The 12,781-nt window shown below is 43.2% G+C and overlaps 1 protein-coding gene across 3 annotated transcripts in view; it reads left to right on the forward strand.

The window, feature by feature from the left end:
- Positions 1–12,781, forward strand: part of LOC150109760 (adenosylhomocysteinase-like 1) — a 440,710-nt gene that overhangs the window by 93,697 nt on the left and 334,232 nt on the right. For all 3 annotated transcript variants that reach the window (XR_016549840.1, XM_090408492.1, XM_090408303.1), the window contains exon 2: positions 7,338–7,425. Coding sequence is in view for 2 of the 3 variants with exons in the window: in XM_090408303.1 (XP_090264429.1) it covers positions 7,338–7,425 (88 nt within the window). In the remaining variant the exon portion in view is untranslated. The remainder of the gene's footprint in view (positions 1–7,337; positions 7,426–12,781) is intronic.

Below are 12,781 nucleotides of genomic sequence, written 5' to 3' on the forward strand. Positions count from 1 at the left end.
TCGAGAGGAGTTAACTTTTGTCTGAACGGACTTTTAGAGAATTTTTTAAAATGATAATTAACTTACTGTTGGCAGTTTCTCTGTCTTAGTAAAAAAACCTGCGAGAGATTGGTCTGTTTTTTAAATTATTTTGGTTTCCCTTTTTCGTAAATCAGCTGTGTTACAACGGTCTTAAAACCTTCTTACACTTCTTGAAAAAGAAGAAAGAAATAAAAATTCTAAATATTTGGGCAAATTATATTTTTTGGAATTGTTTTATTGACCTGTTAAAATGCGTTCATGAAATGCACCTTTTTTTGAAAATAAATCGGCCATCCTGCCGTTTCGAACCCGCGATGTCCGTGAATATACATTTAAAGCGGGAGATGAATTGTATATTACGGGAAGTCCCGTCTTGCTTCTTCAAGCGGTTCCTCTGCACTGCAGTGTTTCTCAAACTTCAGATATCTGCGGATCCCTTCTTAAATTTTCATTATTACCAAGTACCCCCTAATTCATTAATTAAAAATAATTTATTTAATTAAAAAATAATTATAATTAAATATCTATTTTATTTGAATTTATATGTTCATGTAAACAAAAAATATGATTTTTTTAAATTTTGGTTCTCTAGGGATGCCACATTGATAAGACACACATCATCAAAACGGTGATATTACATCAATTTCATTTGATGCAGTATCACCGTTTTCTTGTTGCTTTCTTGTATTTGCTGTATGGCTCTCTTTTGGGGGGTTGTTTTATAAATCCAATCTTTAACCAATGATCTGTACCTAAGAATTTGAAAGCTAAAAAACAATACTGTATTTACTCGAATATAACTCTTATCTTTTTTCCCAAAATTAAAGCTAAAAAATCGTGGAGCGAGATACGTGCGGAAAGTTTCGGAAACTAAAGTTTTCAGAAAAAAACTGAAAATGGTGCGACTTACCAAGAAGCTCCTACTCGCTATCACTACTTTTGGCATCGAGAAGAGTTTCCTTGTGTGCACGTCAAAGTCATCTACCCAAATAACGTCATCTTCTTTCCCATTATTTCAAGCAAAAATTACCAGTCATTTACAAGACTTGAGATACGTAGAGCAGCTATCAAGAAGTGCATATGATTGGTGCGGTATTAACAAAAGATCGCGCGAACCAAAGACAAATTAGCATTTCAACAGTTGAGTTGAAATGCTAATTCCCTTCAACCGAATTCCATGATATCTGAAACACATTCGCTACATATTTCTTAGTTTTAACGCGTTAACGACGGGGTGGTGTCAAGCAAAACCATATGTTCTACCGGCAACACGTGGTTTTGCTTGGTCTACAGCAGTTTCTGTTGGAGGGGGGGGGTGATTCATTAGTTAGTGCCGTTTTATCCCGGTTGTCTCTAATTGTACTGTTTGTTGAAAAAATGACTTCTTTAATCATGCGTAGCCGAAAATTGCCACGTACCCCCTAACGACCTTTCGCGTATCCCGGGGGTACGCGTACCACACTTTGAGAAACACTGCTACATTATCTACTCATTAACACACACAGAGAGAGAGAACGATGAGAACAGCACATTGACAAGGGTGATAATGGGTGGGATGTGTCATGATTTGTAGGGGTCGTCTCGTACACCTACGAGAGCACGGCAGCGATTATCACTGCCGAATTCCTGAAAAAAATTCCGAGTCCTCTTTTGCTAACGCAGCAATTCGCTGCTGGAAGATGAGAGGAATGTTTGAAAGAGCGCGCGTTTCATTCGGTTACCCGTAAAGACGAGAGCGAGAAAGGAATCTGAAATGTTTAAAAGGGAGGGGGGGGTTGCTTGATGGTTTATTTTATTATTTTTTATGTGGACATAGTATCCCCGAAAAGTGCACCTGTGACATTTATAGGAGATACCTCGTGATATCCTTTGGTTTTAATACGGCGAGCGTAAACTGCACTCGGGAAGCTCCACGGAAAACGGATTGTTCGCCGAATTTCCGTGAAGATTTCGCTTCGCAAATGGGCATTGAAAAATGTTTGGATCGGGAACCGAACTCGCAGTGGCGCCCTCTGCTCTACAGATTGGGATATCCTACGACAGCGCATTCAGTTTATTCAGAAAGCGCCCCTTGAGTGGTGCAACGAAATGTGTCGGCAGAGATGCTGCTCGGACTGCACGCGGTAACTTGACTTCCTGCTTATTTATGTGACAAATTGCGGCGAAGGTTCTTGTGCGCGCGTGCGTTTAGAAGAAGGCTCCCAAAAGTCTACCCTCCCTCGCTGTAATTAGACATTTGCGCGTGGCTCGTTTCTGATGTCATTCTGGTAGATGCCACGCGCGCGCGTGTCATTGTTTTGTTCGAGGATTTCTAAAGAATTATTCTTTATGCAAATCACGTGCGCTCTAAGTTTAAGTAATTCTCGAAAACAACGGAAACTGCTTCGACCAGCAAAGAGTCGACTCGCAGAGACTCAAACGACGAAGAACGTAACCGTAAACAACGATCTTGTAATATCGCGTTACCATCGCGATTGCTGATCGAATTCCCGCTTGTCTTTTCCCGCTTATGAACGCGCAGTTAAAATCCCACTTCACGTGCCGTATTCATGCGATCGGTCCGTTGTTTACGAAATCGCGAAGAGAAGCTTAAATTACAAGTGCGTAGGCCGGATGTCGAGTTTTTTTTTATATCCGCCCGATGTATTGACAGCCTTTCGCGAGTTTAATTGTCGTTATAAGATTCCGGCCGTCACCGAGTCTCTCAAGTTTCTTTTCCTTTGAAATGAATGCCCATTTCTGTCTGTGAGCGGAGAACTTAAAGGATCCTCGCGTCGCAGTGCTGTGTGCGTCCAGTTTTGCTTCTTTGATTTTGTGGCGCGGGATTCTTGCTAAAAATCGGCGACTTTTTTGTTTAGTTTTTTCAGCGATAATCTTGCATCTGTTCGGTGCAGCGCATTAATTCCTTCGATGGTCGCCGAAAAAAGCGTATTTTCCCTCTTAATATCGTGCCGCAATCTTCTTCTTCCGTATGTTTGCGAGTTGGGCATCGCAGCCAGTTCCGGAATTGTCTTCGAAAGACTCTTGTTGACAGTCGTGAATCGAAACTGTTTATTTCACTGGCTCTACAGTTGCTGCTCACTCAATAGTGCTCTGTTTGCCATTTTCTCTCTCTCGATAGCAACGCGGGAACCCCTGTCATTTTGTTGGTGGCATTTGGAATTATGGCCGAGGCCGTGGAGGCCTGCACGTATGTCAGTTCTCTGAGACCGATTAGCCTGTCCTGTGGGGTAAAAATCCCGAGTTTTGTGGGAGGGGGAAGCGACCACCTCTCCTTATAAGACCAGCTAACTCTACTTCGTGTGGAAGTTTTATTCGCATTCGAGACATGCATCGAACGCGGGTATTTCCAGCCGAAGATCGTCGTTGGTATTGAGTGATGATCGAAGTCTTCACCAGACTATGAACACTTTAATGAAAGAGTTTCCCCAACCAAGGGACCATCTTATTCCTTTTATGCCCGAGTTTCTAAACTTCATTTGGAAACGGAAGGGTGGTTAATAATGTTTCCAGGGTCACGTGGACTCCTGATTGCAATGGGTTCAAGCCGAACGTTGCTGCTATCGGTTTTGCGATGCGGAGTCTCCGTAGAACGGCTTGAACGAATGAATGACAGAAAGATGTTCGTCGCGTGCACTGTTTGCTTTCATTAATTTACCTCGGTAACTCCATGCTCGTGCAATGCGATTTCCCCTTCAGTGGTATTTCCCCAAAACCAATTTTAGGCTGGAATTCGAGGATGATAACGCTGCTGTTGAGGCCGTGAGACACCGATCATGCACGAGCAGATAACACACACGCAGATTTTTCTACGCCATCCTCCTCCCGACACGTTGAGAAAATGGTCGTTTGTGCATTTCCGTATCGAAATTCGCCAGCAAAGTGAGCGGAATAAAAGCGCGAGGCCTCTTCTTTGCCGAAATGAAGTCCGATCGCGGTCCTTGAGGCGAAAAGAGAAGCCTTTTGAGGGTCGTTTAGAAATGTGCTGAACACGTCATCTCCGTGGGTTATTCACACAAAAAGAAATCGGGGGACGATATTCAACATCTTCGAGAAGGTGCTTTCAAGTCGGGAAGGGATGTCGGAAAGTAATTCGTACTTGTCTTCAAGCTCGCGACTGTTACCGCTACCTTTTTGTTTCTTTCTTTAATTTTGTTTATTTTCAGCGTCGTAATGTGCGCGGACAAAATCGAAATGCCCCTTCCTCCCCGAACAGTATCAAAACCACATCGCCTTGGCCTTGTGATTCGACGTGCTAGGAATCGGTCGTCCTCGTTGTGGTGTGCGTCGGTCGCGTGTGCAACGAGCGCCGAAGTGGAAAAACACGCGAAGGGCGACCCTTCTTTGGCGTGACGCAGAAGTGGAGGTTATTCCGTCCGCTATCTGATCGGGGAGAAGTCCACCCACAAGATCATTTCGTGTCTTCTTAATCGTTCGTCCTCGTGCGTTACGTAAAAAGATAGCGCGAGCAGAAATATCTTCCTAAATGAGTTCGGCTAAAAGCGGTGCGATGCCAGAGACATCTGGCGGCTGCAGAGATCGATCCCGCAAAGGCATTTTACGCCCGAAACCACCACCTGTACCTTCAAGTCGCTTCCGTCTAAGCAAGCCTCCCTTGAGGAGGTTCGAAGAATCTTTTAGTCCCCCCCCCCCCCCCCAAGTACTAGTTTCGAGTGAGTAACATGGCGGTGGTGGAGGAGACACCACTCTGCGCATTCTCTTACGGCCAGCTTGTCGAAGTCTAATCAGTTCGGATGATGAGGAGGATCCCATCGAAATACAAATCTTTGCGAAGGCAAAATTTCGTCAATCAAAATATTAATGAATTGCGGTGTTCTCAGGTGGCAAGTCATTCTCTTTTACCCATAATCCCATTTGCCAATCTGGATTTTCGACGGGATTAGCCAGTGTGAAAAAGTTTAGAAGTGGATTCAATGGCACACGAGGTATTCGCCTGTCGAAGACCGTTCTCGAGTTTGCGGTCGAAAGCATCCCTCTCGTTAGAGCGGCGGTGAAGAATGACATTTTATAATTCTTTACGATAAAAAAAAAGTTTGTTTCATTTTTATTTTTTATTGGAAATAAAGTTCATCGTATTGTTTTCATTTTGCTGATTTTAGCGTTTGGATTTTTAGGGGATGTGTGTGCATTAAGATTCCACTAAAGGGAGGGGTGATGGCAAAGCCTGCAGACGGGACACTGATGTGCAGTAGCTTCACCAGCCTCTCGTGGGGCGGAGAAATGAGAGCTCTTCACAGATCAGTCTTTCGTTTCGTATTTGCACTTCACAGAGTCTCCAAGAAAAACATTTCGACTTAACACCCAGATGGGGGGAGGGGATATTCCGATCTAAGAGTACGACAGAAGAATGTCGTAGTCTTAGATCAAGCTGACATGCACAAACGTGGCGAGGTCACGTTTGTGCATGTCAGCCAAGTTTAGTTAACGGCGCTCGTGCAGATTATTCCAAAGAGGCTTGCGGCACGTTTTTGACTCCCAACACGCGCTTTGTTTTCTTTTGTCGCGTGAGCGCGTTTATTTCGACGGATGAAGCAAATCTCAAAACATTTTTCTTCTTTGTAAAACTCTGTGTGACGACTGGCGCTAACAGTAGCCACCCTCCACTCTTCATTGCTTCTGGAGTGACGGGATGGCCCTGTTACATAAATAGCAGGGCCATCAAGACGAAGCATCGTCTTATTCTTGGCTTAACCTTTAAAGAAATTCTTCTCGCCTTTTAGCTGTTCTTGAAACTCATCCTTAAATCGCATCTTTTTCCAGCCAGCGACGAGTTCAAATCCCGCAGTGAGCGTTTGTGATTGTTTAGGTGGGGAGGGAGTTCATTGCCGAGTATCAGCCCGTCGCCCTAATTGCTAGAGGGGAAAAGAAAAAAAACCCTGTCTAAAAGTCTCCGTACAGGATTTCTAGATTATGTAGGTGAGGGGGTGAAATAAAATCAAAACCCCTTACCGCTTTTGTAGGCGAGAATCACAACTGCGGTCAGCCGAAAAGTGCGTTTCGTGACTGCATTCTTGCGTGTTGTCACGTGAACAAAACTGTTTTTGTTTGGTTCAGCTTTGACAGTACAGGTGGAGCGGGAAAAAAAAAGCGGTAAACCATTTTACCAACAAAAACGATATTTAACTGTGCGCGGGGGGGGGGGGAGCAAACTTTAACCTGGAACAAACCTTGCAAAAAACCCGTCTCATGCAAATATACTTTCACGTTCGGAGCTGAATTTCCAGTTGTCGAGTTTTCTTTCTGCAGTCGCCTCAATTGCTGTGACAAATTCACGAGAGCTTGTCGAGTCATAGGACGTAAAATCACGAAGAATCTGCTAGAAGTGACAGCGAATTTATGGCATCATTTTTGGCTTCTGCTCACATCGTGTTGCCAAATTTTAATGGGCGGAATTAAAGGTTGCTTTGGTCCTAAGCTATAACTTTTAACAGCCCCCCCCCCTCTACATCGCGCACATTCACTTCTTTGCGGCTCTTGTAGAGACGCGAGGCTCGAAGTTGCCTCGCTCACGCGTAAATCCGCCACGCCGTAAAAAATAAGGCGAGAAGCGAGCGCGGACATCTTTGTGTGCGTCCTCGATCTAAATCTTAAGTTTTATTAAATTCCATCCGATAATTTCAGAGCGAGTTTTTGCAGTGTAGACACGCGTTTTGCCCTGCAAATGATCCGATCGAGAGAAAAAAAAAAAAAAAACTGCTTGTAAAAGCATTCGTGTAAAGTAAAGACAACTTGCGTCCAGAACGAATCTGATGCGGGATTCTGGGACATTCGGATGAGCCAAATGGTGGCACGAAAAGAATCACGTGACCAAAAGGAAAAGCTTGAAGTTCTTCATTCAGGATTGATTTGTGTGCAGTTCATGCAGTGGACTGAGGAAGTTTGGCTTTCGGAAAATGAGGAAGGAAAAGCCTAAAACTGGCGCTTTTTTCTAAACGGAAAAATCATCGCAATTCTTATTGTAGTACACAAACGTGTGCGTATGTGAGAGAGCAGAGCTGGTTGTCGAAGAGAAAAGCATCTGCAAGTCTAATGGCGGATTTATGGAATCCCCGCTAGGCACTGCTGCAAGAGAATGCGTTCTGGAAATCTTTCGCCAGTGGAACGATTTCTTTATACGAACTTTTACACTAATATTTACCTGCACGTTCTTCACGCGGAATTCCTCCTGCGCACACCCTTCCCTGCAAATATTCACGTGGGATTTGTTTCGCAACCTGCGAATAACCATTTTTAATGTTCTGCATGTTTCGCTCGCGTCGAGTGGATGCTAACTGATGCAGTTTGTTCTGTTGCAGGACACGAAGCTGGTCGGCGGCATGAAGAACAGGAGTCGTTACAGGAGCAGATCCCTCTCGGCCTCCTCCACCGACAGCTACAGCTCAGGTAAGTTCTCCGACGTTTTTTCTTTTCCACTTCGCCTGTGCGCTTCCGATCTCTTTACTTCACGAAATCCACTTTTGACCACCTCGTGCCTCTTATAGGTGGCGCTACTGCATTTCAAGCGGCGCTCTTTTTGAGATGACGTGACTTCTGAATATTTCGAGTGGTCGCTGAAATATGTTGACAGCAGCGGGGTTAAAAACGCGGAAGGAATTCTATTGACCCACGAGAAGCGGAGCACTTCAGACTTCGAGCGGACACGATTGATACGTATCGGCCCTAACATCCGCAAAACGAAGAAACCTTTAATCTGCTTTGCGGGGTGAAAACCGCTGCCATTTTGGCTGCTGATGCAGGAGAGGGGTGGATCAGGTCATACATTCGCGTGTGTTCCAGGATTTTGCTTGATGATATCGGCATGGAGAGAATCGGTTGGTTCGAACCTTGATCATCTGCCGAATGTTTGATTTGGGGAAGACGTTCGCGACTCCACTGGCGGCCATTTTTTTTTTTTTCCTGCATTATTTCGTCACGAAGAACGGCAATCTGAAACAGATTGAGGGAAACGATTCTTCCACCTTACAGTAATGGGTTCTTAACTACGTTACCAGGTGTCGGAGGTGAGATTAGAGAACGGCACTCATAGTAAAGCACTCGGGCTTTTTCAAGAAATATGTATTTTTCCTTCAACCAAATTTAGTTTTGCAGTGCGAACCCCCGCCAACCAGACCTGAACTGCCACACCAGTGAGTGGCGTCATCAAGGATCTTCGCACCCCTAAAAGAGAGCTAAACAGTTGGTTCTGTAGTGTTTGGGTTTCGCAATCAAGCAGGCAGCCAACAGTGTGAGGCCTTGCTGTCCGTGTTGGAGGATTTTTTCTTTTCGCCTTCAACGTGCTGTTGCACAGGTCAATGCGCATTACACATTTCTTATTGCAGTTCCTTCAGCAGCCTTCTCTTGCTTAACCATCGGGTGGGCCACGCCTGACAAAGCTCCGGTGTCAGTGCAGTCGGGAACCAGTGTGACATCTCTGACCTGGATCGAAATCACCTTCCTCCGCTCTCTGGAAAGTTACCATTTTGAGCAGTGGGCTCCAAAGTGTGGTACGCGTACCCCAGGGGTACGCGAGTCGATACGTGGGGGTGCGTCAAAAAAGTTTTATATTGATAGGAAAAAATTAAGTAATTAATTAAAGATAAAGAATATTACTTTCTTTCATCAATTAAACATCTATCTAATATAGACAAAGACGTTATAAAGATCTTGTAAACTTAAATTATGTGTTTTAAAAATGATACCTCACATAAATATTATTTAAGTGAGGGATCATTTTCTGCAATGACAGGCATTAAAACCAAATATCGAAATCAATTAAACTTGGAACCAGACCTTCGTATCGCAGTATCAGAAGCCATCAAACCAGAATTTCAAGAAATTATGAAAGAAATGCGAGGCTATTGTTCACATGAAATATTGTATTAAATATGTTTGTTAATAATAAAAATAATGTGTAAAATTATCTAGCTTTTTTTAAATTATTATATAATGACACGAGGCATATTTCCTCTTTATAATACTTATTACAATAGATTTTTCCTCAATCAATTGGGGGTACGCGCTATTTATTTTTTCTGTCTTGGGGGTACGCGATCAAAAATGTTTGGAGACCACTGATCTAGAGAACCTCCCACACCTCATCCGTACGTATCTTCCTACGTGTCACAACGAATGTTTAGATTCCGCTAAACATTCGCTGTGACATAAAAATGCGATATAAAAATGCGGCGGTGTTTCTGAAAACGTCGTCCACAGCTTGCAGTAATGTCGAGAGGAATTGCATGAAGAAAGTCCGATTATGACCGCCGTGTACTCGGGTGTCGTTTAAATAGTTATCTGCGTTTGACCTTTTCTTGGTGCCATCGCACGCAGCCAGTGAAACAAACCGAGTGATCGCAGTGCTTTCCATCAGCGAAGCAAAGGTTATGGCCGTCGCAGCGGAACCCGCTGTCTGTGTTCGGCATTCCCGTCCACTGCCAGCAGAGATGATGAAAGAACAGAAGAGTTCATCGCGAATTCAGAAAAAGATTTGACGAACTAACATCGTCACGCACTTGAGTCTTACGGAATACTTATCCGTCTTCTTCCTCGGTCTTTGCCGCGGTTTTTGAGACCAGAACCACGAAAACCAATCTGGATTTTAGCTTACTTTTTCCGACTGGTCAGAGTAGAGCGGCTGACACCTTTTGAAAATGGTTTTACTTGCGCTTTGCCGAGGTGTATACCGCCCACTCTCCTTCCAGTGTTATCAGTACAGTGCACTGTTGACTGCCAGTTCATGCAGCAGTGAAAAAACCCAGCTATGCGAAGCAACCAGTGTGTGTGTGTGTGTGTGTGTGTGTGTGATGTTTTCATCTTTTACTTTCATTCCTATCTTCGATGTATTGTTCCGATCACTTCTGGCAGTGACTAAAACGTAAGGTAAGGATCGCAGGAACCCTTTTTGTATATTTAAATGATTTTGTTAATTTAGGACACACATACATACACAAAGAAAACGGGCATTTGAACGTGAAAAACTGCATTGAAAATGAGAAATCTTTCTCTCCTTGAAATTGGTAGCCATCATAAATGGTGCTGACTGATGATGGACGTTGGCGTGCAGATTGAAGACATCTTTTGTGTTTACTCACGATATGCAGTCATGGCGGATAAAAATACGAGCCGATTATAATCTAATCTCATCGTGACCTTGGCGAGGGTGACTCGCAAAACTGAATTTATAGGAATGCACGAAAGATAAACTGCGAATAAAGATAGACTGAAGACTTCGTCGTCAGTTAATGACGAAGTGCATCGCCCAGAACAAGATGAATTATTAATCGATAAAAAAAAAAATCAGTGAGAAAGACTGGACGCGTCTCCTCCGTAATTATGGATAAAGGAAGAAACTGGAAATTCTTAAATGATAAAATTGTTCTTTCTTGAAGAAACGAAAATTAGATTCGCTTGCAGACTGCAATTCTCGTGGTTCCTTGCTTTCCTTCGATTTTTAAAAGAAGAAAAGTAAACACTTCAAAAAACCATCCAGAAATGATCCTATCGCTAGGAACAAGAACTCATTAACGGGGATGGGGGGGGGGTACTAACAAGCACCTTTCTGCAAAATGGTTATGAAAAACGCGCCATCGCCTTGACCCGCAACCTCGGCAGATCGTGAAACTGCTCATTCTCGTGCATTTGACCTGTAAGATGCCTCAGCGGAAAGACATTTCGAATGATTGAGAAATCTTAAACCGCTGTTCTTACAAGACCGAGGGGAAAACCTGGTAGTCCATGGAGATGACCCCTGTACACTTGGAATCATATAAACCCGAGCCTTAATCATCGGGAATTGGTCACTCAAATGGAAGCCAAACTGAACACTGGGCGCAGGTGACAATTATCGGAATCGAAGATATTCTTACCGCATTGATGCTAACCTCTTTTCTTGATATTTTATGTTTCTTTCACACCTGAAGTTACCAAGAAATCTACACAAAACTTTAATAATAAAAATTGGTTGATTGTTGTATATACTATAATATCGACTCACAAGATGTTGAAAGTTTATTTTTCACTTGTTCAGACTATAATAAATTTAGTTTAATCCTTTATCCAAGTGTGAGCAAACAAAGTTTGCGCCTGAAAGTATCTTCAGGACTGGGTTAAGGTGGTACAACACCAGGGCGATTCCTTGCAAAGGTGGAGCAAGCTACCAATACTCCTAACTCACACTTGGATAAAGGATTAAACTAAATTTATTATAGTCTGAACAAGTGAAAAATAAACTTTCAACATCTTTCTCTAAATCCAGAGTAATTTGATAAAAAGGTGGCACACCATTTGGCAACTCCTATAGGTAGAGATGACCTGCGAATGCTTCTGCCTGGTATCTCCACTTGGGCCTGGCTACCACTGAAGAGACCTCAATAAAGGTCGAAACTAGTCTGGGTTGTGGTCCTTCCCTTAATGCATAACATTAGACATATCCGCAAGGAGATGTGTTTTGCCTTATGGGAGATAATGAGTTAGGAGTGTTGGTAGCTTGCTCCACCTTGGCAAGGAGTGCCCTGGTGTTGTACCACCTTACCCCAGTCCTGAAGATACTTTCAAGCGCAAACTTCGTTTGCTCACACTTGGATAAAGGATTAAACTAAACTTATTATATTCGACTCACAAGATTTAAAAAAAAAAAAAAAAAAAACACCTTTGAAACAGTAGCGTTGTGTGTGTGAGAGAGAGAGAGAGCTTTCATTCACTAAGCAGATTGCCCTCTTCTGGAGGATGGCATGAAGCATTCTTAGGTTTTAGCTACATCATCTCTGATGTGGGAGGAGCATTCCATGGTCGGGCGGATTCTATAACAGTTGTGCAAGTGAAGAGTAATGCTTTGAACAAAAGAAGAACTTTTTTTTTCCCCCCTCGAAAGAAGCTGAAAAGGATTTAGGAAAACGAACAAAGCCGTCAACGGCAGCAGTTTCGAGGCTAGCTCGATAAAGCTAACATGATGTTCACTGGAGCATCATTAAGATTGAGGAACCTTCTTAAGACAAAATAATCAAATCGTTTGGCGCTGATACTTCTCAAAAATCTTCCGTAAACATGTTTAGAACCTTTGACATTGCAAATCTTGGAGTGTTTGAGCACTGCACGCTTTGTCAAATGGAGTTGGCGGTTCATCAGTGAATTGGCGACACCTTCATTCGTGCGTGGAGAGAAGCTCAAACTTCAAAACGCGAAAAAAAAAAAAAAAAATTCAAGGAGGGTGTTGCTATGCACCTCATAATGCGGAAGGCACCGAGAAGGAAATTTTTAGACTAATTGGTCCAGGTAATAAGAAAAGGGCGATTTGAATTATGGTGATGTAGACAACGAATGAAGAAGAAGAAGAATGAAGAGACAACGTCTGGAAGCAAAGAGAATGAATTTCTTGAGGCCACAGGACTAGCTAGTAATTATAGATGGGATTGGATGGTAGGTTAGTGCATTGGATTGGAGATTGACTGTCTGATGGTATCAACAGGTTGTGTATGGGGAGTGATATCCCAGAAGAGGAGGGTTAGTAGTGGAATGCTCCAGGGATCTGCTTTGGGACCAGTGTTGTTTAATTTGTATGTAAATGACATTGGAAAGGGCTTAAATGGTGATACACAGTTGTTTGCAGATGATGCAAAGTTAGGGAGAGCGATCAGGAGTAGAGCGGATGCTGTGGCTTCAATTGGGTCTAAATAGACTGAAGAAACAAATGTGTGTGTGTGTCGGGTGGGGGGAGATGTCAGTTCGATGTTACATAGTGCAAGATTTTAAGATTTGGTAAGCA

This window comes from Typopeltis vanoorti, chromosome 1, assembly GCF_054136105.1.
Source record: "Typopeltis vanoorti isolate ZY-2024b chromosome 1, IOZ_Tvanoo_1.0, whole genome shotgun sequence".
Taxonomy (NCBI): Eukaryota; Metazoa; Arthropoda; class Arachnida; order Uropygi; family Thelyphonidae; genus Typopeltis; species Typopeltis vanoorti.